The sequence below is a fragment of the Sus scrofa genome, chromosome 16, assembly GCF_000003025.6.
Source record: "Sus scrofa isolate TJ Tabasco breed Duroc chromosome 16, Sscrofa11.1, whole genome shotgun sequence".
Classification (NCBI taxonomy): domain Eukaryota; kingdom Metazoa; phylum Chordata; class Mammalia; order Artiodactyla; family Suidae; genus Sus; species Sus scrofa.
The window spans coordinates 76,409,821-76,434,419 of NC_010458.4; the positions used below are offsets into that span (position 1 = coordinate 76,409,821).

Below are 24,599 nucleotides of genomic sequence, written 5' to 3' on the forward strand. Positions count from 1 at the left end.
TCTTGTGTCATTTTTTGATGTTTTTCTAATTAATCTGATCAATCTGGCTAGAAATTTCTTCTATATAACCCCACATGTGTTGGTGTTGCTGAGTGTGTAATTACCGCAACCTTTCCACAGACAGAACTCACAGGTAAATTCTAAAAAACATTCAAGGAAGAAACAATACCAATCTTATTACAAGCTCTTTAAGAAAATAAAGGAGTAAGAAGCACTTTCAAATCATTTTTTAGGGTTGCATAACTCTAATATAAAATCTTGAAAGGATTATAAAGAAAAATATCTAAATTATATCCCTCAAAAACAGACATAAAAATCCTGAATAAAATATTCACAAATCAGGTTAACAAAATATAAAAATGAATAATAGATTATGAGGATGTGGGTTTGATCCCTGGCCCTGCTTAGTGGGTTAAGGATCCGGTATTGCCGTGATCTGTGGTACAGGTGCGGCTGGGATCTGGCGTGGCCGTGGCTGTGGTGTAGGCCGGCAGCTGTAGCTCCGATGGGACCCCGAGCCTGGGAACCTCCATATACTGTGGGTAAGGCCCTCGAAAGACAAGACAAAAAAAAAAAAAAGCATGCAAAAATCAATGAAAAAATTTAAAGCCCATCAATATGATTAAAAGAATTAAGGAAAAAAAATCTGTATCTAATCTGTATCAAACCATGCAGACAAAACCATGTAACAAAATTTAGCATACTTTTGTGATAAAACCTCTTACCAGTCTAGGGCCAGAAAGGAACTTCTTCAGTTTGATAAAAGATAACTGTATAAAACCGACAGCAGCATATTGAAGGCAACGCGTGCAACCCTTCCCCTTAGCAATTATGAAGTTCCTGACTAAGCAGTGTGTGACTGTCGTGACAGAACTCGGAAGAGGGACTGCTTACTCAGGTGGGGAGGGGGTGAATGGATCCGGGAAAAAGAGAATTTTCTCAGCTTGTAGAAATTAGTTGCATCTCCATCAGGACACTGGCAACGTGGGGGAACGCATTTGCTCAACTCCAACTATACGTCTACAATTAATGAATTTCATTGCATGTAATTATTTCCTCTGCCTTAAAGAGATGTTCTGGGAGTTCCCGTCGTGGCTCAGTGGTTAGTGAATCCGACTAGGAACCATGAGGTTGCAGGTTCGATCCCTGGCCTTGCTCAGTGGGTTAAGGATCTGGCATTGCCATGAGCTGTGATGTAGGTCCCAGACACAGCTCGGATCCTGCATTGCTATGGCTTTGGTGTAGGCTGGGGGCTACAGCTCTGATTAGACCCCTAGCCTGGGAACCTCCCTATGCTGTGGGTGCTGCCCTAGAAAAGACAAAAAAAAAAAAAAAAGGTATTCAGTATTTAACTTCTTATTTCCTGCACTTTCCAAATGTCCTAGTTTATCATGGATGATAAAGTCCCCGGTCACAGAGCAAAATAATGTGGAAACTGGGAGTGTGATATAGAAAAATCCCATCTTTGAGAAAAAAAAGAAAACATTAGTTTTATGCTCCTTTTCCCTTAGCAAACAGAAGACTAACACTCCCAAAATTCTCAGGAGTTTTACAAATTCTGCCAATGGGAAAGGCAACCTTGGGAATATATGCTGATGCTGACTGATTTATTGCTCTTGCTCCAAGCTGAGATTACCCAGCTGAGCAGAGAAGAATCCAGCTCTGGCGCACGGCTGTAACTGACCTTTGGGGGAGCTCTACTGGAGGTTAGAAGAAACAAGATGATCCCGTTAGATTTAAATTGGGAATATTCCCAGTGTGTTCTGTTTATTTTTGTCTGTGTTCCTCTTGATTTCATTATAGACTAGAATAAAAGAAGCCTCGAAAATAGTTACTTTCAGAGTTCCCGTCATGGCTCAGCAGAAATGAATCTGACTAGTGTCCACGAGGAAGCAGGTTCAATGCCTGGCCTCACTCAGTGGGTTAAGGATCCGGCGTGGCCGTGAGCTGTGGTGTAGGTTGCAGATGTGGCTCAGATCCTGCATGACTGTGGCTGTGGCAGAGGCCGGGGCAATAGCTCCGATTGGACCCCTACCTGGGCATGTGCCGCAGGTGAGACCCTAAAAAGACAAAATAAAATAAAATAAGTTACTTTCATTTTCCCATGTAGCAGGAGCCCATGTCTCTGTGTTATGGGAGGAAACTGCTCTGCTGTGTCCCTGGGGGGGGTCCATGGAGGTCTGTGAAAAACTTCTCTAAAAACACTTACTTTGAGGAATTTAAAAATCAGAAGTCCCAGATAGGCTACTGCTTTATCGTATATCTTGCCTATATTTGAGGAAGCTAAAGGGACAGCACTGTTTCTCAAACACCGTTCAAAAAGAATGCAGCAGATTAATTTGCCAGCTTACACCCACCGAGACTTCCTGCTGAGCTCCGATGGGATAAATCAGAGAGAACGAATAGGCCAAGTCAATACTTGGGAGAAAACTGACACCCACAACCGTATCCGCTATCATTTTCTTCGCCAGTAAAACACATGTTTCCCGTTACACAGGATCAGCTCTAACACACAGGATTTGACATTTGGTAGGTGCCCAATACACGCAGAATACATCAATGTCAGTGTCACGACTAAAACCATTTTAAGCAGCAGAGTGCATTGAACGTGTGCCAGCCATCACTTGCCTTTTTAAAATCCAGCATGCAGACCTTGGCTTTCTCCCCAAATTGCCACTTGCACTGCGTGTTTGCATCATACAACTCTCCCGGCAGCTTCTCGGGGTATTTGTATTCCTTCACAGGCTTTGGCTGATCAGCAAGGCATATAGCTTGGGCGGTGCTAAAACAGAGAGGAGAGATGGGGCTGCTGGTGATGCTGGAAGTTACCAAAGATACATATTCCATCGGGCCTCTTTCCTCCTCACGCACTTTCACCACGCGTATGAAGAAGAAGGCCGAGACGACATTGTCTTCATTACATTTAAATAGAGGGGCCGCGTTTTCTGAAATGGCTCACCACAGATTTCACCTTTTCCAGGGAGTCCATGTGTTCTTTCATGGATTCCTCAGGCTCATCGTGGGCAGAGGGAAGAGGAGGCATGCAGCCAGATGAGCCACGGGAGGAGCTCCCATAACAGACACGGTGACAAGTACAGTCTTTGCAGAGTTCCCGTCGAGGCACAGTGGTTAACGAATCTGACTAGGAACCAGGAGGTTGCAGGTTCCATCCCCGGCCTCGCTCAGTGGGTTGGGGATCCAGCGTTGCTGTGGCTGTGGTGTAGGCTGTTGGCTACAGCTCTGATTAGACCCCTAGCCTGGGAATCTCCCTATGTCTCGGGTGTGGCCCGAGAAAAGACAAAAAGACCAAAAAAAAAAAAAAAAAAAGTGCTCTCTTTACCAAGGACAGTAAAAAGATGAAAATGGGCATTGTGAGCAGCAAATCATAATCGACCAGTTTCAAAGGCTGTGCTATTCTTTCTTCCCTCCTTCCTTCCATTCCTAGGCCAGCAGACACCTGTCCAAGAGCCGCCAGCCCCAAGGCTCCACATGCACCCCTGCAACGAGTTCCACCAGAAATGCTCTGTTCGCAGGCTGATTTCTGACTAGATTCCCGAGTCGGGAAGAAATGCTCGTTAAGTTCACTAGAAGCTGGTGAGTGACCAGTTAACGACGCCTGCCTCCCCACGGCGTATATCCTCTTTCTTGCCAGAGCCAGGCTTTGGTGTCATTTCCACATTCGGAGGGAGGAGAAACAGTGTCTGCACATAGCAACTAAATCCTATTTATACATTTCAGTAAGCAAGAATAAAAAACAAACCAACACGAACAAAACACCTCTGGAATCACCATCAATGTAACCAGAGCACATCTGTCTAAGCCTCCCCAAACCTTTCTTTGTGGGGTTTCCACCTTGGGTGAAATCCTTTTGGCTCCAGGGTCCTGGCCCCAGATTCTACTGCCTTGGGGTCCACGGATGCATGGACTTAATTAATATCCACACACACAAAGCACATGGGACCAAAGCACCATAAACACAAAGAGGCCAGAAGCCATTTAATAGGTTAAAGCAAAGGCTAGCAAAGCGCTGGGAGCTGTGTGGCTCAGAGAGCGTGGAGTAAATGCCCTCTTGCCTTACAGCGATCACCATGCAAGGGCTACAAGGGAAGCAAAATGAATAAAAGCGTAATTTACCCACGACGGCGGTGAGTTGGCAGCTTTGAAATTCCACAGCCCCTCTCACTAATGATCTCAAATGATTTCTAAATACTAATTAGACATCCCCATTGTCTCCCTAAAGCTGGCATCAGGGTGGGCAAGAGTATTCCCATTTCATAGACAGGAAACTAGGAAAAGTCAGCTAAGTTGACCCAAACAAGAGGATTTTTTTTTTTTTTTTTTAAGTTCAAGAATTTTTACAGTTTGGGTAAATGTAACTTACTATTTGTCATTCTGCCTTAAAACGTAATTCAAAGAGGCCATCCATTTCTTGTAATCCCCATTGTGGCTCAGCAGTAATGAACCCGACTAGTATCCCTGAGGATGCAGGTTCGATCCCTGGCCTTGCTCAGTGGGTTAAGGATCTGGTGTTGCTGTGAGTTGCGGTGTAGGTCACAGATGTGGCTCGAATCTGGTGTGGCTGTGGCTGTGGTGTAGGCTGGCAGCTCTAGCTCCGATTCGACCCCTAGCCTGGGAACCTCCATATGCCTCGGGTGCAGCCCTAAAAAGTAAAAAGAAAAAAAAAAAAAAAAAAGGACACGAGGGGTGAACATTCCCAGAGCAGAGAAGTGAACTCTACATCCAGTACTATTTTTCTCCTCCAGGCGTGTGATGAGTCATAAAAAGCTGCTGAGGAGACAAGCGGCCGAGTGGAAAGTGATCCTCCGAGTCTGAGAATGTGAGCAAGGCTTTGGCAATCCGGCGGGGCTGGCGACTGAAGGCTGCAGTTTGCAGTTGGGCATCTGCCAAGAAGAAGGGGCCCTGGTACCCAGGATTTTCACTGAAGCCATGGCAGGTCCACACTGCAGGAGTAAGAACTACCTTTACCAGCCCAGTTGCGAAAGCCTGAATGCCGGTGTGACGTCCGCTCAATCCCACAGTGACTTATCTTGCCCTGCAACCGCCCTGTCTGCTGGAAGTAAAAGATGATGTCATGCAGAGCTTTATTCTGCCTTAACATTTTTCATGAACAATATCCTTCATTTGTTCAAAATTACCAAATTTACTAAGAGATGAGGCCAAACAGTCAAAACCCGAGAGAATATACAACTAATAGACACAGACTCCTAAGGAATCCAGATATTGGAGTAATCAGACACGGAATTTTAAATTATTATGGTTTTGAGATTTGAGAAAATAGAAGTTGAGATGGAGAATTTCATTAGAGAACTAACACATACAAAATCTATATATGGTGTATTGTGAGACGTTCTAGTATTTACATAACTGGAAATCGAAAGGAGAGACAGAATGCAAAGGTCAGAATTAAAATTTGTAGATAGGAGTTCCCGTCACTGCGCAGTGGTTAACAAATCCGACCAGGAACATGAGGTTGCGGCTTTGATCTCTGGCCTCGCTCAGTGGGTTAAGGATCCAGCGTTGCTGTGAGCTGTGGTGTAGGTCGCAGACATGGCTCAGATCTGGCGTGGCTGTGGCTGTGGCTGTGGTGTAGGCCGGCAGCTGTTGCTCTGATTTGACCCCTGCCTGGGAACCTCCATATGCTGCGGGTGTGGCCCTAAAAAGCAAAAAGACAAAAAAAAAAATTGTAGATAAAATGCCTGAACATTTTCAAAAAGTGATGAAAGACAATAAACCATCAATTGAAGCTATTCTAAAGCCCCAGGCAGGAAAAGGAAAAGAAACACACAGATGGCCAGCTGACAGGAATTCTACAGAAAGTCAAAAACCACGCAAAATGTCAAAAGTAATGAGAAAGCAAGTGATGCGTCACTTTCAAAAGACCACAGAGGATATGCACCAGGCCTTGAGGACGAGGTCCCGCCAGGTCCCAGGGAAAGACCAGGAGCCCGGAGGAACCCACGCAGGGGAGACACGGTAACACACACATCCACAGCCTCTGCCAGCATCACCCCGATGAGCCGAAACCCCGTGTCCAGACCTCACCCCCATCCTCTGGCTGGGCTCGTGCTTGGGCATATTTGTGCTTGTCCCCTCGGCCAAAGCCGTCACCAGGCTAAGCCCAGAGGCAATGAGTTGGGGGCACGGTTACCCCAGGGTGTGGGTGTAAGAAGGAAAAGCATTGCAGCCACTTTACAAACGGTCACCCAATATCCACAGATACATCCGACTCTGCTATAAGAACTACCCAAACGGGTAGTCAGGCGGCCTAAGCGAAACAATAAAGCTTATAGGAGATCGCGTGCAGGAATATATTCATGATTTTGGGGTAAGCAGAGGTGTTTTTTCTTTTTTTTTCCCCCCAGTGGTGCATAAAAAGGACTAATCCTAAAAAAAAAAATACAAATAATCTGAACTCTACTAAAAACATATAAAAACCCTTCTGCTTATCAAGAGACACCATGAAAAGTATAAATACCAAGCCCCGAGTGAAAAAGGTATCAGCGATACGTATTTTCTCGAATGGACAAAGGGTTCATCCTCAGGACAAAGTACTTCTGTCAAGAGATAAAAAAATGAAGAAAAGCCTCATTTCAAAAAACGCACAGGAGATTGAACAGGCGCTTCACCAAAGACGTCTCTCAAGTCGCCCTCAACCACGCACAAAGGATCCCAACTCGTTATGACCACCTGGATCCACCACAGCAGCGCCGCACGATCAGCAAGAGAAGGAAAAAGACCAGGAAAGAGATCAAGTGTGGGCAAGGCTGGGGCGCTGACTGAACATCCACGCCTGCTTGTGGGGCTGGGACGTCGTCGGCCACCACCTGGGAGAGCTATTGGGCTGTGTCTGCTGACACGGTCCACATGTCTTCAGGGCTCTGAAGCCCCTCTGCCCTCCGCACAATCAAAGCCACAGGAGGAAACCAAAGAACACTCCCGAGAACACGTCTTATAAAAGCACATTACGGAAACGCACGTGTCTGTCACCGGCAGAAAGGACTAAAAGCAAAAATGAGTGAAGGAATGCTATGTTTGTATGTGGCAGCAAAGAGAAAGCGCACAACCACGACATTTAGCTAAAGACCCTAGACGCGAGATAGCACACGACTCATGATTCTGTTCAGAGTACGCTCCAAACCAGGTGCAACTAACGTTCCGTGTTCTTTGTCGGGAGAATATGATGATCTTTGGGGAAGAGGGAGGTGGTGACGGGCTTGGGGAAGGGAGCTGTGGGGTCCAACAGTGTTTCGGGTTTGTGGGTTTTTTTTGTTAGGTTAGTTAACACATCCATCAACTCACAGTTACAATGTTTTATTTACTTGTTTATTTTTTTGTTTTTTGCTTTTTAGGGCGGCACCTGCAGCATATGGATCCCAGGCTAGGGGTCGAATCGGAGCTCCAGCTGCCGGCCTACGCCACAGCCACAGCAACGTGGGACACGAGCCGCGACTGCAACCGACACCACAGCTCAGGGCAACGCCGGATCCCTGACCCACTGAGCGAGGCCAGGGATCGAACCCGCATCCTCATGGATGCTAGTCAGACTCGCTTCCACTGAGCCACAGGGGAAGTCCAAGAACTTGTAAGATCCACTCTCTTAGCAAGTTTCACATGTAGAGCATTGTAAACAGTAGTCGCCACGCAGTACCTGACAGCTCCAGGACTTAGTCATCCTGTAATTAGACATGGGACAGTGTTCACCCATCACCCCCCATCCCCCGCATCCACCCGGCCCTCGGAAACTACTCATCTTCTCTCTGTTTCTAATAGTTTGACTTTATTTTCAGATCCCACATGTAAGTGAGATCATCGAGTAATTTTTGCTCTGACTTGTTTCACTTGTCATAACGCCCTTAAATCTATCCATGTGGTCACAAATGACAGGACTTCCTTCTTTCTCAAGCCCGGATGATGTTCCATTCTCTCGAGTATGTGAATAGGTACAGGCGTGAACAGATGCAAACACAGTGGCTACGTACGTATAAGACACCATGTACACATCACGTGTGCACGTCACAGGCATCGCTCTCCATCTGTCTCGTGTCGTCTTTACTCCTTCACCCACTGAAGGACCCTCAGGCTGCTTCCACGTCTTGGCTATGGGAACGCCTGCCACATCACGCTCCAGGGAGAAGTTGCACTACATCGCTAACTCTGTGAAGGGTCATCGGGTGGCGTTCCCAGGGTGCGGCAAGGGGGTGGGCCGTGTTCCCGGAGCCCCCAGATCCACGCTGGCTGAGAGCAAAGGTCAAACTGTTCATCGTCCTGTTTTTATTCTCTGAAGGTCTGAGCCCAGCTCTTCTGATCGGAGTGTAGGAAAGTGAAGACGGTGCCAAAGAGAAACTACTTCTGGTGGAGTTTCCGCAGCGGCGCAACGGGATTGGTGGCACCTGTGCAGCGCCAGGACGCGGGTTCGGTCCCCAGCCTGGCACAGTGGGTAAAGGATCTGGCATGGCTGCAGCTGTGGCGTAGGTCGCAAGTGCCACTCAGATCTGATTCCTGGCCTGGGAATTCCATACGCCGCAGAGCGGCCAAAAGGGGGAAAAAAGTTTTTGAGCTACACCCTTATAGCTGTGAACCGGTCTCTACCCGCAGCAAGAGGTACTATTTATGAAGAGCAAGGCCGGGGCTCCACAACCTTCCAAAGCCTTTCCCCACGCTGCCTCGTGAACCGTAAAATAAATACGAGAGAGCTGAGAGCTCTGACTTGTAGCCCCCTGTTTCCAAGGGAGAAAACGGGGCCCCCTCCAAAGCTGTATCATAAGGTCCCGTCCTTCGACCTGTGAGTCCTGATCCCCCAGCTGTTCCATGACACGGCAGGGCCTCTTCTCCATGTTACAGAAACTGCACGCAGCCACGACGTGTTGGTTCGTTTTTCCTTAGAGGGACGACATCAGACAGCAGAGCACAGGTGAGCGAAATGTATTATTTCCTTTATATGCCCCCACCTCGTGGGGTTTCGGGCCAAATCGCACTTTCTCATGGGCAGAGTCTGGGGTACGGCAGGGCATCCGTGTGCCCCTCGACTCCTGCTTTCCTGCAGGGATGTAGATTCGTGTGATAAGAGGGGAAGCATGTTCACTGGTCAGCAGGCATGAGTCAAATTTCTAAAAAGCAAACTGAAGATGAGTCCATGTCGTTTATAATAACGATGAGTCCATTAGTTTTCCAGTAACGAGCTGAAATTTCCCGAAGTCCTGGGCCTCCTGGTCGCAGACATGAGTAAGTGTGATGAGGTTGAGTCTGTTCACGGGAAATGACACGTGTCTTCATTGATGAGGTTGAGGAATTTATTGCAAACACGTACCCGTCCTTCTTGACTCTCCAAGGATGGAGCAAAGCTGTGCTGACCACCGCAGGGCACTGAGCTCTCCCTTTGCATCTTCTCCCACGTACCCAGCAGCGCTGGGCTGCTGATAAAGGGAAGCAGACTCTCCTTTGAAAGGTGGGCCATGTATCCTTTGCTCACTGTTGGAATCACGTCCAAACAGCCACTAACACTAACCGGTGGAGAATATGACAGTATTTTGATTACTGGGAAGTCAGCAAACATGTAAAAGAGGATGGCCCAGACTCATCATCAGTGGAAAATCAGAATTAACATACTGTGGACAGAGCCAATACACAACTGATCATCTCAAGTGCAAGGAGTCTTTTTTCTCTCTTGTCTTTTGAGGGCTGCACCAGCGGCATATAGAGGTTCCCAGGCTAGGGGTCTAATTGGAGCTGTTGCCTCTGGCCTACACCACAGCCACGGCAACACCAGATCCGAGCTGCATCTGTGACCCACACCACAGCTCACGACAATGCCAGATCCTTAACCCACTGAGTGAGGCCAGGGATCGAACCCGCAATCTGATGGTTCCTCGTCGGATTCGTTTCTGCTGCGCCACGACAGGAACTCCATCCAGTGCAATGAATTGTAATAGTGAATTTGACAAAGAGAGGCTTTCTTGGAGAATTTCATCTTTCAAGAAAACAAATTTGTGAGCATGTAAAAGCCTGCATATTTTTATTATCATGTGGTCCAAAGAAATTAGTAAAGCCCCTGAAAATAAATGTTTATTGCTTCCTGGCTGCAGAAGGGTTTTCCTGATTAGCACAAAAACAAACAGGTGCACTTCAGCACACACATAACCATTCCAGGATCACTGAACGAAATGGCCTTGACCTCTAAAATCTTTATAATCATTACTGGGGTCATATTCTGATGTGAGATTACAGCTCATATTTAATGCCATCAAAATAGTTATTCTCTAAGCAGATAATTATTTTCTTCTGTGAGCTTTCCTATACTTCTTAGCAGTTTACAAACTTTTTCTGGACTCTTTTATAATGCTACTTCTTACCGCACGGGTTTTTGAGTTGTCAGAGCATATTTCTAAAAGTTTAAAATGTGTATTTATCTTCACTAGAACCATAAAGATGAAAAATAAGTAAATTAAAAAAAAACAATGTGAAAGTGACTCGATAGGATTAGGGATATCAGAAGCTCAAAACTGTCCTTGTTAATACACTGTGAGCTTAAAGGGAATTCATTCTCTTATTTATTAGAGACAGCAGAATCCTTCACACACACACACACACACACACACACACAGTTTGAACAGCTGCATGAAACAGCTAAAAACAATGCTAGCAATCCCTGGCTTCCCTCCACGAGAACGCCATACAGGGAACAGCAACTGCTGAAAGGACCCACTGTGTCCCGTCAGTTGCAGAAGAATGGGAACCCTGCCTTTTTGGTACTATAAATTAAAAAAAAAAAAAAGATTAACTGTGAATTCTCAAAATACAGGTTTGTATTACCAGGGTACAGACGTTGTCCACAAAATTGTCCCTCTTCCTGGATGGCACAAAACATGGAGAGCCGTCACCACCCTTTGGGTGGCACAACCTGTTGGCTGAAGTCTCAGGGTGAGGCTGTGAGAAAGGACGGCAGTGACAGCCTGGCGTCCTGGGGCGGGGGGTCAGGATGCAGCCAGAAGGCGTGTTACGAGGTCCGGGGAAGTGATGGAAGAGGCGGCGAGAGAGGGAAGCCAGCCGCGGGCTCACTGCCCCACGTAGGCACGGGGGAGCGGGAGTTGCCCTCCGGATAGTGAACATCACCCAGGGGGTACAACCAAGAGGAGTACTGGAGTGACCCTGCCCGAACGGGGTTCCAGAAACAAGAGGAGTCACTGTGTGCAGCCGAAAAAAGAAAGAGAAAGGGCTCATGGAAAACCAGGAGAGGGGGAGAAAATCAGGAGCAGGGTCAGCCCACGTTCCTGGCGCGTGTGGTCTGGCCCAGGAGCATCTCACTCGGGGTGGGGTCATCGGGTGACATGGGGAGGACAAGCACAGGTGACCACCGAGCGACTCTGTCCTGATGTTTCTTTTTGAGTGTTTCCATTAATATTTATAAGCATTCAGTACATGACATGTGCATGTCATTTCATTATTATAAATATTATAATAATGTACAACATAATCATGTAATGTATTAGAAATATGTAAAATATACTTTATATTGCAAATGTATAATATATAAAGTGTTACAGAATATGAAGTATATTTATAGAGAGACAGTTTTAGTAAGTGCCTGCATTTACATAAATCTATAGTTCTGTTTATATACACACATACATGATTTTATATTTTTAAAGTGTTGATTTTATATTTTTAAAGCGTTGCTTTCCTTGGAATATTAGTGATTTGCCCTATTTTCTGTCGATAGGAACAGATTATGTCTCTTTTTTTGCGCTGGTTCCTAGAAAGATGCGCCCAATGTCAAGCTTCACTATCATAGCGGAAGGCAGTGCCTACAATCTACATAGTTGTGCGTTTTTACTTGTTCTTGCATTTGTGCTTTCCTCTCTATCTGACTTCCAATTATACTGTTTCTTTTTGTTTTGCTTTCTTGTGATAATCCGCTACAAGTTCTTAAGGTACAGGGGTTCCGTTTGTTAGTTTTCTCCAAAAATACAGAACTGAAATAAGAGTAGTAAGTCTCACGAGTTCCTTAATGAAATTTGAGCATGTTTAATGAGAACGAAATACAGTACGTGGTCCATTTCTCTTCAGCATCAGAGTGTTTTGAAAATAAAGAACAAGCGTTGCCGCTCCCTTTCAGGAATCAGCATATTATTGTGAGTCAGTGTGTTTGTTTGCAAGCAAAACACAGTTCGGTGTGTCTGGCAAAGTACATTTCTGTCTAACAAATGAACAGGTCCTCCCTCTTGGATAAGAGGGGTTCTCCCTCCCAGGGCCAAATCAGTAATAATTTTCCCCAATGACAACGGTGGGCATGGGTGTGTCTTCCAGGAGAGGCAAAAACACCGCATCCCAAGCGATGCCAGGCACCACTACGCAGTCCCAGAGAGTGTTCGGAAGGGGAAAGAAGGAGCCTTGAGGGGTTCGGGAGGGCCCAGCTGTACATCCTCTGGCATCCAGCATCCCGTGTCGATGTTCGGAAGCAGGCCGTCTTCACCTAGCTGAGCGAGCTGGAGTTCCTGCCGTGGCTCCGTGCTAAGGAACCCATGAGGATCCAGAAGAATTCGGGTTCCATCTCTGGCCTGGCTCAGTGGAGTCAGGATCTGGGCTTGTCGTGAGCTGTGGTGTAGTTTGCAGACACGACTCAGATCCTGTGTAGGCTATGTCTGTGGTGTAGGCCGGCAGCGGGAGCTCCGATTCGACCCATAGCCTGGGAACTTCCATAGGCTGCAGGTGCAGCCCTAAGATAAAAAAATAAAAATAAAAAGATGACTGGCTGCTAATCTGGTGGTTCTGCTAACCACTTACTTTCTAAACCAACAGACCCTCCTTCATCATTTTTAGTATTTGAACAAGGTAATTGTGTTAAGTATCTGCAGATAAAGACAAAAACTATGGCTCTGACTCCCACAGCCTCGCTCTTCCTCAGCTGTCTGGCCACGGTTCTGAGAACCAGTGGAGGGAGGCCACGTCTAGGGTCCAGAATGCCTAGGTTTTACTCACTTCTGCCTCTAGACGGTCCCCCCCACCCCACGTCTCAGTTACTTGGCCTGTGCTCTGGTTTGGGGTTAAGGATACAGCCCGGACAGCGCTCTCTTTACCAGCCCTCATGTCCTTCTCCTCCAGGCACAGAGGTGAACAATACTTCTTACCTTGCACCCCTTGCACTGAGGGCTGGCGGCTGAGTTCCCACTTCCAGCATCACAGCCCCTGTCCTGCACCCCCTCTGGTGCTCTGCTTTCCTAGCCACCAGCTGGCTGCAATGGGGAAGTGGGTCCTGGAAGAGGGAAGAGTCACGGGGTCAAAGGACCCAGGGTCTCTGAGTGACTGCATGGAGCTGAGAGCCCGCTGCCCTGTGCCGAAGTGTCATGGGAGTCAGCAACAGAGTTGGGGTTTAAAGCTTAAACTAAACTTCAACCTCAAAGCCTTTGACAGTTGGGGAATAATGCACATTACTAGCAGATCTAAAAATGTTCCTTATGAGTTCCCACTGCAGCACAGGGGATCAGTAGCATTTCTGGAGCACAGCGATGCAGATTCAAGCCCCGGCCAGGAACAGTGGGTTAAGGATCCAGTGTTGCTGCAGCTGCAGCTTAGGTTGCAACTGTGTCTCAGATCTGACCCCTGGCCTGGGAACTCCACATGCCACAGGGCAGCCAAAAGAGGGGAAAAAATGTGTCTTAAAGTCCCTTATTTCTCTAAAACTTTAAAATTTACTACCTTTTTTCCCTAGGGGATCAAACCCTACCTTCCAATGTTCTGTACCCTAAATGCATTAGAGCAGTCATAAAATCTTCCAGAAATAATTCTTCAAATTATAATATTTTAGACCCAAGTGAAGGTTTACAAATGCAAGGTTTTTTTCCTCCTAATAAGAATTACATTTTGTAAAAAAATAATTCATGGTATGTCAATTATATCTCAATAAAACTGGAAAAAAATTTAAAATTTTTTCAAAAATCACAGACCAAAAACCTCTGGTTATAGAAATGAGATTTTAGAAAACTCAATAGCGGTAGCGATCCGGTTTGGCGAGCACCTTATAAGCTTCTTTTGAGTCTTCAGGTCAAGCAATGTCGATGATGCTGATGAAGCCTGCGAACTTGAGGTTCTAGGAAAGTGCTGGGCAAACTCCTTGGTCACACGACTGTCTCACGACTCCTTCACACGGGACCACCTGCGCGTCACACCTGAGTCCGGGGCTGCTTGGGCAGGATGAGGCTGACCCAAGAGTGAGCACCGAGGGCACTGAATCCTGGTTTTCTCCAGAGAGATGCCCAGGAGTGGGGCTGTTGGATCACATGGGAGTTGTATTTATAGGTTTTTGAGGAACCTCCATACTACTCCCCATATGGTTGTACCGATTTCTATTCCCCCAACAGGGAAGGAGGGTTCCCTTTCTCCACACCCTCGCCAGCATTTGTTGTTTGTAGGCTTTTTGACGATGGCCATTCTGGCTGGTGTAAGGTGGTGCCTCACAGTAGTTTTGATGTGCACTTCTCCAATAATGAGTCATACTGAGCTTCTTTTCATGTGTTCTTGCCCATCCGTATGTCTTCTTTGGAGAAACGTCTATTTAGATCTTCTGCCCCCTCCTTTTTTTTCTTTTTTAGGGCTGCACCCATGGCATACTGAGGTTCCCAGGCTAGGGGTCGAATCAGAGCTACAGCTGCCAGCCTACGCCACAGCCACAGTAACACTGGTTCCGAGCTGTGTCTGCGACCTACACCACAGCTCACAGTAATGCTGGATCCTTAATCCACTGAGTGAGGCCAGGGATGGAACCTGCAACCTCATGGTTCCTAGTCGGATTCATTTCTGCTGCGTCACGATGGGAACTCCCAGATCTTCTGCCCATCTTTTGACTGGGGTGAAATTCAGGCCCCAGCAGGCGTGGATGCTCTCCTATCAAGATGAGCAGTGCTTCTCCAAGCTAAACGCACTACATACCTCTTGAGTACTTCCTTAAGGGATTGTGATTCAGAGAAAATACTTACAAATGACATGACCAGTAAGGCGTTAATAGCCAAAATATACAAGCAGCTTAGACAATGCAACATCAAAAAAACACATACCAAATTTATAAACAAGCAGAAGGCCCGAATAGATATTTTTCCAAAGAGGACATGAACCTGGACCACAGACCCGTGAAAAGATGCTCAACTTCACTCATCATCAGAGAAAGCCCAATTAAAGCCAGGGCGAGCGGTCTACCCCTCACGCCTATCGGGACAGTTACTGTCAAAGAGAACAGAGATAAACGAATGTTGGCAAAGATGTGGAGAAAAGGGAACCCTCCTCCACTGTTGCTGGGAATGCAAATTGGTGCAGCCACTGTGGGAAACAGTACGGAGAGTCCCCAGAAAACTGAAAATAGAACGACCATACGATCCAGCAAAGCCACTCCTGGCTATGCATCAAAACCACTGAGAAGGTCCACATACCCCAATGGTCATCGCAGCATTGTTTCCGACTGCCAAGATGCAGAAGCAACCCGTGTCCATCAGCAGACTCACATGTATACACCCCCCCCCACGCACAAGAGAATACTGCCTATCCACAAAAAAATATCAAAATTCTGTCATGTGCAACAACACGGATGGGCTGGGAGGGTATTAGGGTATGACACTAAGTGAAATAAGTCAGACAGAGAAAGACAGATACTGGACGAAATCTAAAAATAAAACAAACTAGTGAATACCGCAAAAAGGAGACAGACTCACAGGTCCAGAGAACACACTACTGATTGCCCGTGGGAAAGGGGAAGAGGTGAAAGGCACGAGAGGGGTCGGGGATTGAGAGGTGGGAATTACTATGTATAAAATGAGTACACTCCAAAGATACCTAGTGCAACATCGGGAAGACGGCCAGTACTTTGTAATAGCTACAAATGAAGGATAACTTTAAACACTGCCAATCCCTGTGTTTTACACCTGCAACGAACTTCTAAAATATTGCACAGCAACTATAATTCAATAGCATTTTTTTAAAGGCATGGAGAGAGACACCACCAGCTTCAGAGGCTCATACCTTAAAAATTTGTGCAGGTACTGGCGGCTGCAGGCTGACCAGGAGAAGACCCCGTTGCGTCCTGCCAACGTAGGGGACATGATGTTACCCTCCGACTTTTTACACACGTTCCCTCTCCGTCATGGACCATGCCGAAGCTACGAGAGAGAAATGGGTCTTTCAAAACAAGGAACCATTTCCACCGTGTAACACACGCTGACAAACCCAGGTCAACACCGCGAGGGTGCCCCTTCTCCTGCATGCCAGTCAGGCCAAAGAAAGCGTTCCAACAGCCAAACAGGAGAATATTTGAGGGGCCTTAGCCCCTTTCGCTGAGCCGTCTGAAGGCTCACACCAACGCCACAACAGAGCGCATGTCCAGCAGGGGCAGATGTTTGAATGATAAGGAAGCCTCTCCAGTGGGGTGTCAGGGCAGTTCCTTCGATCTCCTTGGTGAAGCTGATGCTGTTCCAGGTGCTGTCTTCTCTCTCGTCCTTGTCTGCTCCCCGAGAAATGCTGGTCAGCATTTCCAGGTGTTGGTCCGGCTCTGCAGATGAGCCTGATGCTGAGAACCACTAAACAACCACGGCCACGCTTGGCGGGCTGACACTGCGTCCTACACCCGGTGCTGATCCGGCTCCGGCTAGGGCTGCTTTGCAGAGGCCGTGACAACCGGCGCTTGACCAGACCCCCTCCGTCCCTTTGGAGGAAGGGGTTCCGCGGAAGGCCAGTGAGGAGCTGCGATTGTGCTTATCTGCGGGCCTGGCTGCAGGTACATCTGTTAACTCTTGACTAAAACCCAGACCCCTTTGGGGCTTCTGCCTTGGCTTAGTTTATGGAGACACCTCAAGCTACAGTGCCTGGGGGAACTCTTAATAGGGTCCTTTGCAGGTGTTCAAATCCCACGATGCCAAGAGCACCCTCTTACGGTCACTGGAGAAAACTGCAGCCCTGCCGGCAGGAGAATCCCATTGATGGAGTGTCTTCCTGTCCCCAGCTCGTGGGCTTCCTGTTGGCTTCCTAAAGCTAGCCCTGCAGGAGAGCCTCACGTTGCCATCTTCACCTGCCTCAGAAGAGCACCACCTACCACTGGGGAGGAAAGCCTGGGAGGTCCCGGAGCTCCGGGACCATGAAGACAGCCCATTAGGGCAGGTACGTTCTTAGAGAGGCCAACCATTCTGGGGACCCACCCAATCACTGTGTGGGCTCCCAGAGGGCAATTCCGAATGAGTGGGACACAGGGGGGAGGGGAAAGCAGAGACGGACAGGTGGTTATTGGATCCATGGACTTTCTGCCGCCCAGAATCCCGTGATGGATGGAAGGAGAGCTCCGGGGATGGGAGACACCAACTTGGGGGAAATGGGTTCCCAAGGGGGGCCAGGGAATCCGCCCTTGCGGCTGAGGCTGAGGACTTAACTGGCTTTCTAAGAGCTATTAATTGTATCAGTAAAAGATAACAATTCCCATTGGTAAGCACGTTGAATACATTTTCTAACCTAAACCTCACTTCAAGCCTCCAAGGTGGGCAGAATACAACGGCAGCAAGACTGAGGGCTACAGCCAGGCTTGTCTGGGGTCTCAGAGTCAGGACTGGAGCCGACACTCTGAGGTCAGAGCTGGGGCGGCATCCCCGTCATAGCATAATCCAAGCGTGATTGAAGGGGGTGTCCATGAAAATCTGGGGCGCATTGTTGAGTTTCTGCAAAATTCCTGCCCAGTACCAAGGGTGACGTGCATGCAGTCATTCCAGCCTCTGCCCGTTCTCTGAAGTTCTATTGAGCAACCAGTGGAGGTGAAGGTCACTACTCAGCAGAGGAGATGAGCCACCGCCATGGAGAACGTTCACTGCAACCGCATGGTGGCCGCCTTGCGGCCAAAGTGATAAAAACGGAAGTGCAAAGTACCTTCCGCTGGGAGTTCCTGTCATGACTCATCGGCAGCAAATCTGTCCAGCATCCATGAGGATGCAGGTTTGATCCCTGGCCTCACTCAGTGGCTTAAGGATCCAGCGTTGCCATGAGCTGTGGTGTAGGTCACAGATACAGCTTGGATCTGGCAGGGCTGTGGCTATGGCTGCAGTTTAGGCCAGCAGCTACAGCTCTGATTCTATCCCTAGCCTGGGAACCTCCATCTGCCATGGGTGAGGCCCTAAAAAGACAAAAAAAAAAAAAAAAAAAAAAAGTACCCTCCCCTGGCTGACCCCTGACCTGAATGTGAAGAAGACACATGACAGCCCAGCAATGCCCTGGATATAGTTGCTATCCCTCCTGCCTACATCTCTAAGGAATTCAAAGCCAGAACGTCCCGGGTCTGGGGACATCTGGGTCTTACACGTTTTCATCAAGGGCATTTTCATTTCTTTCTAGCATCAGTTCACAGACTTTGCCGAGTATCAGACTATCTGAGAAATGCACCACACACTTGGCTCCCTAAAGCTCACCCAGGTAGATTTTTGATTTAGTACGTTGGGGCTTAGATTCTGGCCTCTGTGTCAGAATCCTAACACAGCAACGTGATTCGGATGCCCACCCAAACCTCAGCCCTTCTCGTTTCGAGTTGCATTTCCTAACAGTTCAAAGCCCACAGCCTGCCCGGGACCCTGGCATCCAAGGACCATACGATGATCGCACTGGATGTGAACATCATAAGGTCATGGAAGAATGAAGAGGGTACCTTTTGAAGATACCGTTGGTATTTGGCAACTAAGAAATAAAATTACCATTCTAGTTAGACATCCCAGGCACTTTTTCCTTGCTTCCATGACTCCCAGTACTTTATTCAAAGTTCTTATCATCCTGGACGTTGAAATAGTACATACGTCTTTCTTTCTTACCCACCAGCTTATATGTTTCTAGAGAATAGAGGCTCTTCTTCACCTTGCTCCAAGCTCCAGTGCCAGTGGACTCACTAGCCCGTGACAGGAGATCCACTGATGTCTGTTGAATGAATAAAGAACCACCTGCCCCCTGCACCAGTCCTGGCTTGTCCCACATGCTGAGGGAGCTAACACATCCTTGCTTCTGGCTCTAGTCTCTCTTCTCCCTTTTCCAACATAGGTCCAACCACTGGTTCTTAGCAATTTCTACATTAAGGTCAGATTCCTCAGTAGTCACCATGAGAGGTCTTAAGACAAAAACAAGTGGATTTAGTAGAAAAAACTAGCTGGACGTGCACAGACTCTTTCTTTGAGCTAAAGGTTAGGAAAGCTACGGCCCAAAAGGCACGGGGCAGCCCCCCTCTACCCTCATTAATGGCCTCTGAATGTAAACCAGACTGAGGACGTAGCATTCAGCTGCAAAACAGGATATTTTATAAAGCCATAGTACGTATAATATTACTTTTTAATTCTAAAGGTCCAGAACTCAGAAACTGACTTGGAGCTCATTGCCAAGGATAAGACGAAGCGTGCTCTTTGATCTCCGCATTAAACCCATGGTTCCTTCTCCAAGAAACATCAGTCATTAAGTAAATGAACTGAATACATACGTTTGCCTTCAATTCAGCTGAAACGCACGGAGTTTGGTTTTGACGTCCTCCTTGCTGTCACCCTTCTCATTTTAAAAAATTGTATATTGAAGTACAGGACTTTCCGTGTGGCTCACAGAAAAAACTGTATAGTGAAGTACAGTCGACTTGCAGTGTCATGTTTGTTTCAGGTGTGTGGCAGAGTGACTCGGTTATACAGATACCGGTATCCGTTCCTTTTCAGATTCTTTCCCCATATGGATTATCAAGGAATACTGACTAGATTTCCCTGTGCTGTACACTGGGTCCGTGTTACCCACCTGTTTTATGTATGGTAGCGTGTATATGTTAATTCCAACCTCCTAATTTAGCCCTCCCCCACCACAGTTCCCCTTCGATAAACCTAAGTTTGGTTTCAAAACCCGTGAGTCTGTGTCTGTTTTGTGAATAAGTTCTTTGGATCATGTTCATTAGATTCCACGTATTAAGGATCTTACATAATATCGGTCTTTCTCTTTCTCGGTCTTTTCTCTTTCTTCAGTGACTTACTTCACTTCGCAGGATGATTTGGGGTCCATCCATCAGCCCCTCTCATCTGGTGCAGTTGCCACAGCTAATGACACCCTAGGAAGACGCCCCCGGCACGCAATCGTTTGCTCATCCCTGACTCGCTGCACCCACTCCACCAACCCACGTGCTGACCGCGCGGCCTCATCTCCGTGCCCAGCGAGGAGGGGGAGAGAAGAGACTGTCCCCGGGGGTTTCTGGGCTTTACGCCACGGGTGGAATTGCTCTCCAGAGAGCAGGTGTCACCGTCATCGATGCCATTATCATGGTTACATTCCGATCCCCTGCTGGGGCAGTGGGCACACGGCCCGTCAGGTGCCCGTCTCTCCTGCACATGCTTCCTATTTTTCTCAATTGGATTGGACGTGATTCCACTGGCAACACCGAATGTTCCGAGCTCCCAGTGCCTCCGGCGTCTGCACAATGTGCTCCAACATCATGCTCAGGAAGCAGTCAATCATTTTCTGGAGGCTAATTCTAGGAGGAGAGGGACTCATCTCCATCCAGTTCCAGAGGCCCTTCCCTTCCTCCCATCCACAGTCCGACTTGCAAGTCAAAACACCCTTCTCTCGTTTGGAAGAGATGCGTCTTCCATCTACATCGACCCCTGGTGATGAAAGGAAATATGAAGAGGGAACTCTGTCCACCCTCTTGGGACAGAACACGATGGACGACAGAGAAAAAGAATGTTATATATGGGTGCCCGGGTCACTATGCTGTACAGCACAAGTGGACACAATGTGAATCAGCTCTACGCTCATAAAATTAAAAAAGAATAGCTGCCTTCTAAGAAAAAAAATTAAAGCAAAGGCTGATACGTTGACGTGGAAGCCTGCAAGTCTGGTCTTGGATGTATCACAAGTAATTTAGTTAAGTTCACCACCTGCAGCTGCCAGGCCGGCCAGTGCCTGAATCTCTACTGTTTATCTAATGCTGATTTGCTCAGCCCTCAGTGACTTAAATATTTCTTACCTTGATTGTTTAATTAAATTTCGGGCATGGTTCAGAGGATAGCAAGAGCCCCGTGTCGTTAAAATAATGAGAGTTTTTGAAGTTTTAACTCTGGTAGCCTATTAAAACTGCAATTATGACTTAACTGAAAGCTTTATAAAGTGTAGGGGCAATTTTCTAGGCACTGAAAAAGTCAATCATTACCTGCAATGATGACGGGATCAGTAATAAGATACGAGGCTTCACTTTCAGGTCATCAGTTCACACAGAGCCAAAGTCTGTGGGGGCCTCTGTGAGATTCCATTGAAGGCAGGCACACGTGTGTATACAGAGGCAGGTACGCCCCCCCACACACACGTGTTTTGAAAAGGACAAGGTGGCATGAATTGTTTCAGTCCAGTTTCTAACAGGGGATAGAGAAGTCAGCTTTGCAAAGCCCACATCACCGACAGTGCCTTTTGCAAGCTGTATGATTTGCAAAGAAAATGTGAGTGAAAGTGAACATAGCAGAATTGTAATTCTTGGTTGTGCATTTTCTAGGAGAAATGTCACATAGTTTCAGTCCCTTGGGAAAACACTGGCATAACCACTACTGATTCTAGTATAAATCAGGGCACCAGCAGGAAGTCAGCAAGTGGTCCCCAAGGAGAAAAAAAATTAAGAGATGGTTCCTCAAGGTGAAGCAGTTTATAGATTATTAGACTAAGACACCTAACTTAAGAATAACAGCTACTACAGAGTTCCCACTGCGCTGGTTAAGAACCCGACTAGTTCTTAACCACATGAGGATGTGGGTTCGTTCCCTGGCCTCGCATAGTGGGTTCAGGAGCCAGCACTGCCGCAAGCTGCAATGTAAGTTGCAGACGTGGCTCGGATCTGACGTTGCAGTGGCAGTGGCTGTGGCTGTGGCTATGGCCAGCAGCTGTAGCTCCAATCAACCCCTCACCAAGGAACGTCCACGTGTCACAGGTGCAGCTCTAAAAAAAAAAAAAAAAAGGAATAACGGCTACTATAAATAATTAACAGAACTGTTTCTACAGGAATAAGGTGAGTTTCTCACTTAAAAAGACATTGCTAATGACAAGCCACCCACTGATGAGACTGCTCGTCCCACACTGGCCTCCATCCCTCTGCACCAAGACCCCAGGCTCCTCACTCATCCCGATGCTGCCCCATTTCACAGCCAGCAACGCTGGGCACGTGGGGATGCTGGAAGCAAACCAGCACCTACCAGGTCTTATTTTCTGTCTTGCCTGTACTCCCCAAATTCTGCACAGCAATCAGACTCCATCTCTACACTTCAGGAAAGTGATATACAACAGAAGCTTGAGAATAGCAAGTTACCAAGGGCGATGGATGGGCTTGTCACCGTCCTCAATGGCGGGAAGCCTTCCTGCAGGAGGAACTGACTGCAGTCGGAGCTTAGCCCGCAGGACCAAGTTCAAAGCACAGGGCGGAGGAGCAGAGGCTGCAGGACAGTCTGCAGTGTATGATCGCGCACAGGTATGACGGGGAAGGAAGGAGGAGAGAGGAAAGTCCAAACCCGGGCGTCACCAGCACTTTTCAGTGTGCGTGGCAAGGCTCAGACCAAGCAGAGGAAGCCCTCAGCGGGCACTTGCTACCCGTCCGTGGTGTTCTCGCTGCACGTGTGCGACATCCCCCCACAGACCGGACCTCCCGCGCCAGCGTCTCCCGACAACCCTCCCGTCCGGAAAGGCCCCAGGCTCCCCCTCCCAGGGGGATGCACTCACTTGTGTCCTGACTCGTGGGCGATGGTGAAAGCCAGTCCGAGCCCCGTGTCTTCATTAACGGTGCAGCTGCGGTATTTGCTGCACATGCCACTTATGGGCGCGAATCCTGGGGACAGAAAGATCAAGTAGGAGTGGTGTTGCAGTAAAGCGGGGGGATCACGTGGGGCTCTCATCTCTGTCCTTTAGAGAAGCTGGGCTCTCATCTCTGTGGCGCGAAATGTGAAGCGCAAAGCCGCGGACCCTCCTAGAAAAAGGGCTCTTGATCCTGACTCTGGGAAAGCGGGACTGTTCCGTCTTCGTGGAAAACAACCCAGTTGTGGGTAACGTTCAGGTGACAGGTTAGCACGGGGCCGACTCCCGGCAGACGGAGGGGAACTTCCGCCTTTCTCTATAGACGTCTTTTGTGTCCCCAGAGCCCGAGGAAAGGCGCTGCGGGGAATGGGTGCGCCAGGCGGTCCCAGAGGACTTGCCCAGAGGGGTCCCAGGACTCAACATCTGTCATGCTCCTGGCCTCATTTCATGGGGATGACGGGCTACAGAGTGAAGTCACGGCAGGAACAAGCACGGTGGAGAGAAGCCCGGGGAAACCAGGCACCAGCTCCCAGGGCCGCCTCCTCCTCTGCGGAGACGCACAGGAGAGATTGAATTCTCCCAACGAGGGGAAACGCGTCCACCGTGGGTGCTCAGTAGACACCGGGCCCAGGCCTTTGGGTGGGGGCTGGTCACAGCGCACCCCTGCCTGGCACGGGACCACATTCCAGGCTCCCAGAGGGAGGCAGGTGTTCCCTGAAAAGGGCGTTATCGCTGCGGTCTGGGCCCGGGGAGCCTCGCTTGTCAGGCAGGGTGGTGGGAATTGGAAGGCCTCAGAGGGTCTTAAGTCTTTTAGTCCAGCCCTGGGCCTGCCTTGTCCACAGGCCCTTCTGGGAACAAGCAGTCAGGACCAAGCTTTGTTCAACTATCTGAATACATTTTGTGATAAGGACTCCTCTTTGCTAAGACCTTGGGATGAAATGGAGAGCCAGAAAAAACAAACGACAAGTCCAGGAGAGCCCAGGTCAGGAGCACAGTGTGCTCGGTACTGCGATGATATTACACAATATACACCAAGGACCACCCAGCCCTATAAACATGTTAAAATGGCTATGGTTGAGGTGTTCCCGTCATGGCGCAGCAGCAACGAATCCGACGAGGAACCATGAGTTTGCAGGTTCGATCCCTGGCCTCGCTCAGTGGGTTGAGGATCTGGTGTGGCTGTGAGCTGTGGTGTAGGTCACAGACACAGCTCGGATCTGACATTGCTGTGGCTGTGATGTAGGCCGGAGGCAACAGCTCTGATCAGACCCTAGCCTGGGAACCTGCATATGCTGTGGGTGCGGCCCTAAAAAAAGCAGGAAAAAAAAAAAAAAAGGCTAAGAACTATAATATTGTTGCAGCATGGCTACAACATTTGAAAATGCACTCTTTCACAGAATGAGTCACCCTTGAATCTACTGACCCCACTCTTACCACTGGAAGAAAAATGGAAGAAATTATTTCTTTTTTTTTTTTTTGTCTTTTTGCCTTTTCTAGGGCCGCTTCTCACGGCATATGGAGGTTCCCAGGCTAGGGGTCCAATCGGAGCTGGAGCCGCCGGCCTGTGCCAGTCACAGCAACGCGGGATCCGAGTCACGGCTGTGACCCACACCACACCTCACGGCAATGCCGGATCCTTAACGCACTGAGCAAGGCCAGGGATCGAACCCGCAAGCTCATGGCTCCTCGTCAGATGCGTTAACCACCGCGCCACGACGGGAACTCCCACGAAATTATTTCTTGAATTAGAAGAGACAGGCGCTCTTGAATCTGTGGGAGCTCTTCTCCTG

The 24,599-nt window shown here is 48.2% G+C and overlaps 1 protein-coding gene across 1 annotated transcript in view; it reads right to left on the bottom strand.

The window, feature by feature from the left end:
• The window catches only part of ADAMTS16 (ADAM metallopeptidase with thrombospondin type 1 motif 16), a 164,333-nt gene that overhangs the window by 83,103 nt on the left and 56,631 nt on the right, over positions 1 to 24,599 (bottom strand). Inside the window, 4 exon segments of the mRNA XM_021076731.1 lie at positions 2,629 to 2,782; positions 16,024 to 16,138; positions 16,141 to 16,160; positions 22,738 to 22,843. Coding sequence (XP_020932390.1) covers positions 2,629 to 2,782; positions 16,024 to 16,138; positions 16,141 to 16,160; positions 22,738 to 22,843 — 395 coding nt within the window.